The sequence below is a fragment of the Ziziphus jujuba genome, chromosome 2, assembly GCF_031755915.1.
Source record: "Ziziphus jujuba cultivar Dongzao chromosome 2, ASM3175591v1".
NCBI classification, from domain to species: Eukaryota; Viridiplantae; Streptophyta; class Magnoliopsida; order Rosales; family Rhamnaceae; genus Ziziphus; species Ziziphus jujuba.
Genome location: NC_083380.1, coordinates 5,672,703 through 5,679,242, shown reverse-complemented (window position 1 = coordinate 5,679,242; position 6,540 = coordinate 5,672,703). Strand labels below are relative to the sequence as shown.

General features: G+C 33.0%; 1 protein-coding gene across 2 annotated transcripts; it reads left to right on the top strand.

Moving 5' to 3' along the window:
• The first annotated feature begins 1,576 nt into the window (after positions 1-1,576).
• Positions 1,577-4,770, top strand: LOC132799111 (phenylacetaldehyde reductase-like). 2 transcript variants are annotated; one of them, XM_016026127.4, is made up of 6 exons: positions 1,577-1,736; positions 2,892-3,061; positions 3,246-3,437; positions 3,717-3,879; positions 4,073-4,259; positions 4,483-4,770. In XM_016026127.4, the coding sequence occupies exons 1-6, from the start codon at positions 1,619-1,621 to the stop codon at positions 4,625-4,627; spliced, it is 975 nt and encodes a 324-aa protein (XP_015881613.3). In that variant the 5' UTR covers positions 1,577-1,618; the 3' UTR covers positions 4,628-4,770. The 2 variants fall into 2 exon arrangements, with proteins under 2 accessions (XP_015881613.3, XP_015881612.3); XM_016026126.4 differs by lacking the exon at positions 1,577-1,736 and adding an exon at positions 1,743-2,513.
• The last annotated feature ends 1,770 nt before the right edge of the window (positions 4,771-6,540 follow it).

Below are 6,540 nucleotides of genomic sequence, written 5' to 3'. Positions count from 1 at the left end.
GCCTGCCTTTATAATTCACTCCCGAATAAGAAATGAGGACTCTCAGAATACTAATGCACGCTTCATTGAGGAGAAAAAGAAAATTGTAATTCTCAGAATACTAATGCACATTTCATTGTGGAGGAAAAATAAGGTAGTTTATGATATCCACATTCCACCCTTTCTTTTTCCAGTTTCTTTTAGTGCCTGTGTTGTATTCAAGTGTGTGGAAAGGTTCCCATTGCTGAGTTTTAATCGTAAATAAGCAACCAAAACAAAAAAAAAATAAATAAATAAACAGAGCAGTACCCAGCTATTTATTGATTGGATCGTCATTCCATGGTTTTTTAAATTTTTTTCAATATGTTGAATTGGATCATAGTTTGGTATACTTACACTATTATATAAATTTTCTAATTTGTTGAATAAAGATAGGTTCCAGTAAACTTTGAAATCCAATACCCTTCATTTTTTTTTTTTTTTTGGTCTCCTTAATTATTATTCCTAACATCAATTAACTGTATGTTTCACTTAATTTCTTAGAATTAGGATTAATGAAGCTTGCAATTCATAATCAAAACAGAGTTGGACAATTCTCACATTGCCAAGGGCTGTCTCACTGTTGGAAATCATTGTAGGAAATGGCAATTTAATTAGTTATAAGTTTTCGGTCTTATGGAACTTGGTTTTAGCCCCATGAAATGCAAGTGGAAACTTTGAAGCTAAACCATATCGGCTTCATTGGATTAATTTAGTTAATAGAACTTTTTCTCCAATATCACCTTTCAATCACTTTAGTTTCTTCACCCGAGAGCAAAGATATTTTATGGTAAGTATCCTGTTTGGCCAATTTGTTTTAAAACAGTTTTGTATTCTACAAAATAAAAAATTGTTTCTAAGACAAAGATAAATCCATTTAGCCATTAGTTTTCAAAAAACAGTTTTAAAAAATAAATTAAAAAAATTAGAAAATATTAAAATAATATTTTCTGTTTTCTGTTTTTTATTTTAAAAATTGTTTTCAAATACCACTGACCAAATATTTTTTATTTTCATAAAACAAATAAAAACAGTTTTCTATTTTTTTTTATTTTTAAAATAATATTTTAAAAACTGAAAAAAAAAAAAAAAAAAGCCAAACAGGTTTCTTTCTCTAGAAGTTTCCTTCTTCAAAGATGATAGACCACTAAAGCAGCCGAATTATTAGTAGTCCGTTAATTGTACAAGTTATTGATTTCAATTCTATAGAAGTCAAAAATATTTGCTGTATGCCTATAATATGCATTTATAAAAATGATTTGAAAATGGCTTTTTAAGCTTTCAGAGTAATGAACTCAATTTTAAAAAAAAAAAATACTAAACTTTTTATTTTTGTTGAATGATTCTCAACTACCATTATATTACTCCAAATTTTAAAATTTCCAATTAGCGAGTTTCAATACAAAAGAAAAGAAAAACAAAATTTTAAATTTTTTTGAAATGTTAAATATATTTTTCCCCTTTTAATATAATAAATATCTAAGCGCCTTATTTGAACTTTCCCATTAAAAGGTCAACCAACTCCAGTCAATTCGCTTGAAAAGCACGTATTATAAATCATAAGCTTGGAGATACAGAGAGAAACAGAGAAAAACAGAGGATGATTGGAGAAGGAAAGGTGGTGTGTGTTAGCGGAGCTTCTGGCTATATAGCTTCATGGATTGTAAAGCATTTACTACAACGTGGATACACTGTCAAAGTCTCTGTTCGCTACCCAAGTTAGATCCATACATTACTCTTTTCTTCTCTTTTTTTTCGATGATCAAATTGTTATATGTAACTTTCACTTCTAATTTCCGAAACCGGAGTTTCGAATCTAAGTTCGAATACGCATAGCAATCTTTTGATACATATTTTGGTCTTTCAAAATTCAGGCAATTAATGTTGGTCTTTGTTTTTTTTTTTTATTGTAACTATACAACAAAAATTTTCTCTAAATATTTAGAGGCTCACATATAACTTGGCTTCAACAAAATGTTCATCGAACAAATAAGTTTGGAACTCACCCAAATGAAATATCATAGGAAGAGGAAACCACAATCTGAACCGTTAAGATCGTCGCCTAGACTGCCCTTCTTCCACTTTGTTAAATATCATATTTTATATGCTGGTGGGGTAGTATTATAATTGGACATCTCTATGATAGCGTCTATTTTACCCTTATAATAAATAAATAAATAAGTCAGCAGTGAAGAATTCGAAGATCATTGACTTTTTCTTCCCCAATAATGATTAGCTGTTTTAATATATGTTTGTATTCATAGTCCCTATGTGCATATATATATATATATATAGATATATATTTTTTTTTTCCATTCCTCTGCAAATCATCATAAACTGTAAAGAAATCCCGGAGTTGTGAGAAAGAAAAAAAAAGATGAATGGAGAAGAAAAGGTGGTGTGTGTAACAGGAGCTTCTGGTTATATAGCTTCATGGTTGGTGAAGCTCTTATTAAAACGTGGTTACACTGTCAAAGCCTCTGTTCGTGACCCAAGTTTGTTCAATATTACTCTTCCTTTTTCGTGATAACCAAAGATTATATCAAATTGTTCTCAAAAAACAAGTTTTTGGCTTCCAAATTCCAAGTTTTTAATCTTACTCTGAATAGCAATGGTTGATATATTTTGTGGTCTTTGAAACTTAGTACTACCAAAAATAACATATGGATGATTTTGGTTCTCATTTACATATATACATATATATGTATACATACTAATGGAATTTATTTCATCTTGGTTAGCTAGAATGAATCAAGGCTTGATCATGTTGACTGTGTGCTCAATCTTTCATGCCTTCATCAATTTTGTACATGTTTTTTGCATCTCATATGAATTTTCAATTATTGTTCTAATTATGTTCATGCATTTCGCAGATGATCCAAAGAAAACCGAACACTTGCTCTCGCTGGATGGAGCTAAGGAAAGACTTCATTTGTTTAGAGCAGATTTATTGGAAGAAGGATCTTTTGATGCATTAGTTGAGGGGTGTGAAGGTGTTTTCCATACCGCTTCCCCTTTAGTTGTTTCAGCCGCTGATCCACAGGTTAATAGCTATACTGTTAATTCAATCCCGAAATTTTCAATGTCATAATCCCATTTTTCATCAAAATAAAAAGTTTTCTGGTTTGATAGAATCTGACTTGGTTGTTGAGTTACAGATTTTTGGAATTTAATTTTGCTTGTTACGTTTGTAAATTATGGTACTATTATTCTTCTGCATATTTCAGGCTGAAATAATTGACCCTGCCATGAAAGGAACACTCAATATTCTAAGATCTTGTGCAAAACATCCTTGTATCAAGAGAGTCATTATAACATCTTCCATTGCTACGGTTATATACAATGGAAAACGTTTGGCACCTGATGCTGTAGTTGATGAAACATGGTTTTCGGATCCTGTTTTCTGTGAGGAATTGAAGGTGTGTTCGTATATGTGCCTCATACTTATTCGTATTAACAGTTTATATAAAACCTGTCATTAGTCTCATGACTATTTTGCAGATTTTGACTTTGAAAATTACTCTTTGCTGCTTCTGTAGAATAGTCAGCATTGCACCCTCAGATTCTCAATCTACAGTCAAACAAAAATTTTCTGTTCCATGTTCGTTTGAACGTTTGCTAATGATTTTGCTAGGCAGGGTTACAGTAGTCATCAAATTTTACATATTTTTACTGTCTTGTATTTCTCCTGTTTCCAGCTTTGGTATATTCTTTCAAAAACTTTAGCTGAAGAGGCTGCTTGGAAATTTGCTAAAGAAAAAGGGATTGACTTAGTGACCATACATCCAGGACTTGTGATTGGTCCTCTCTTACAGCCAACTCTAAATTTCTCTACAGAGATCATTCTGAAGCTTTTAAATGGTATATTTCAGCAACTCATACTTTTTCTTGCATGATTAAGTATAGACTAATAATAAATGTTATGTTTACAGTGTAACATTTTTTCATAAACTATGTATTACAATTAGATAAGAATATAATAAAATTAGTCACATGAACTTCATAAGTAATTTTATCGAATTTTCATTACATTATATTGTTCTTTTGGGTGCAGGAGCTCAAACCTTCCGCAATATGGTTTATAGATTTGTTGACGTTCGAGATGTTGCAGATGCACATATTAAAGCGTTTGAAGTCCCTTCTGCAAGAGGAAGGTATTGTTTAGTTGGACATGTTGCACATGTTTTTGAGGCTTTGAAGAGTTTAAGAGAAATCTACCCGACTCTGAGCCTTCCTGACAAGTAAGTTGTCTGTTACAAGTAAGATGAAACATGCCTCTATCATTCCCTTCGCGAAAAATATAATCTAGATAATAAATGTGTTTTGTTTAGTTTTTTCTCTTGCTGATCAAAAACCATATTATATGGAAATGTCAATTTTTTTTGGATGCTTAAAATATTCCAGTGAAATTAACTAATATATGGTAAAACTCTAATTTTTCCCCCCGCCCCCATTATTTTTCAGATGTGAAGATGACAAGCCCTTCTTGCAAAACCACCAAGTATCCAAGGAGAAAGCAAAAAGTTTAGGTGTTAATTATATTCCTTTGGAAGTGAGTCTTAGGGACACAGTTGAAAGCCTAAAGGAAAAGGATTATGTCAACTTTTAAACTGCCCCATTGAATGCCTTATGATGGACATATTTTACAAGTAAAACATATTCATCACTTTGATTCAGTATGCCAATCTTCTGTAAGCAATCAGTTAACTATACAAATGGTTAACAGTAAATTAGTGAACCTGTTGGAGGACATTTGATTAAGCTTGAGCTATCAATTTCTCAGTTTTTTCTATTCCTTTTGGTTTGGAGGGAATTTTTGCACAAGGAACTACATTTAAAAAATTAATGAACAAAATCTATGCATGGCAATGTTACTTCAAGCCCACCATAATTTTCAACTTCTTTGATTCTCTAATAACCAGATTATATATTTACTTTTTCCTCTAAAATCCGAGCCACAATAAAAATTATAAACAATATATATATATATATATTTTTTGAAATCAAACAATAAAAGTAAGAACCAAATTTTCCATATTGTTCATAATTTCCAAAAATCTTTGTTGTAAGACCCATTTTTATCAAATTGCTTTTGATATTTAGATCTTTAAAGTTCCAACTAAAGTATCCTAAAGAATAGCAGGATTTTCTAAAAAATGCATCCTAAAGAAAAAGATAAACTCTGCATAAACTCTGCATAAAGTTTCTATGAAAAAGTCTTCATGTTTGAAAGTGTCAAGTAGTATAGTTTATGCATTTCTTGGCATGGAATTAAGAGAACTTTTCATTAGAGAATGATCGCATCCATGTCAAGTAAGTATGAAAGCATAATCAAGATATAATTTTATTTCCTTAATTTGGGGCTTTTTCGTTGATTTGGAAAGAAGACATATTTGCAGCTCTCAAAAGTCAATGATCAATTTCATACCGTCCTTTGCAGGTGCTAACACCCCGTCCCAAAATACATCAGAAATTTTCACGTTGATCGAGGGTTGACCAAGTAGGTCAAAATGTTGACTTTTCTATTCAAAGAGAATTTTGCATTTACCAAGATACCATTGCAGAGTACACATCAATCCGAGCCCATAGACTAGTAGCATGTTGAAAACGAAGCTGCAGTTTGAAAGTTATGAGTGAAACAAGATACTATCCGGACTGATCAACAAACTCGGAGTTGACTTTTATTTACATGGATTTCGATGTTAGCCCATAGATTATATGAAAGTGCTCGTCAATACGAGTCTGTGGACTGGTAGCACGCTTAAATCAGACCTACGGTTGGAAAGTTATGGGTCTGTAAAGTTGTAATTGTGTTTTCCAAAACTGGTTTTACTGGATAGCAAAATACTTCAAAGAGTCCTTAAAGTTGCATCATGTGTCACCATTTGAAGGTTGCCATGTATCATAGTTAAAGAGAACCATGTGTTACGATGGAAAACTACCACGTGTTGTATTAATTAAATATTATATTATTTTATTTTGTTATTATTTATATTATTATATTATTATTTTAGTGTTATTTTATTTATTTATTTTTCTATTCTTTTCTTTTTCTTTCTTCTCCCCACGAGGGGAAAACCGTCTTCCTTCTTCTTCCTTTCCTTCCTTTCTTCCTCTTTTCTTCTCTCCCTTGGGTCTATCGGCTTTCATCATTTCCGGCCACCCACTGCTCAGATGCGCGGGGCATCGGCATAGCTCAGTCGTCGGTGAGCTTAGCTGTCAAATTTGGTGGCTGGTCGGCTGGCGACGTGCCCAGATCGGACGGTGGAAGCAGTGGTAGCCGTGTCTCTCTCCGGTCGAATCCGCCGTGTTTCGGTGCACCCAAGCTACACCGACCACACCACCTGGCAGCCCATCATGTGAGCTTCACCAAAGTGTACTCTGATAGCCAGGGAAGCCGTTGACGAGCCGGGAAACAGCCATGGAAGCCGACGATAGCACCCCTTCTGGTCACCGGATTTCCACCGTTTCCGACTGTGTTCTCGGTCCCTTCCCCTTGATTTGGATCCTCTGAAGCTAATG

Excerpts from the sequence above, each read along its gene's own strand:
- LOC132799111 (XM_016026127.4), top strand. The coding sequence starts at position 1,619 with ATGATTGGAGAAGGAAAGGTGGTGTGTGTTAGCGGAGCTTCTGGCTAT. Across the intron at positions 3,880-4,072 it reads CATTCTGAAGCTTTTAAATG|GAGCTCAAACCTTCCGCAAT; the intron begins GTATATTTCAGC and ends TTTTGGGTGCAG. Across the intron at positions 4,260-4,482 it reads ACTCTGAGCCTTCCTGACAA|ATGTGAAGATGACAAGCCCT; the intron begins GTAAGTTGTCTG and ends ATTATTTTTCAG.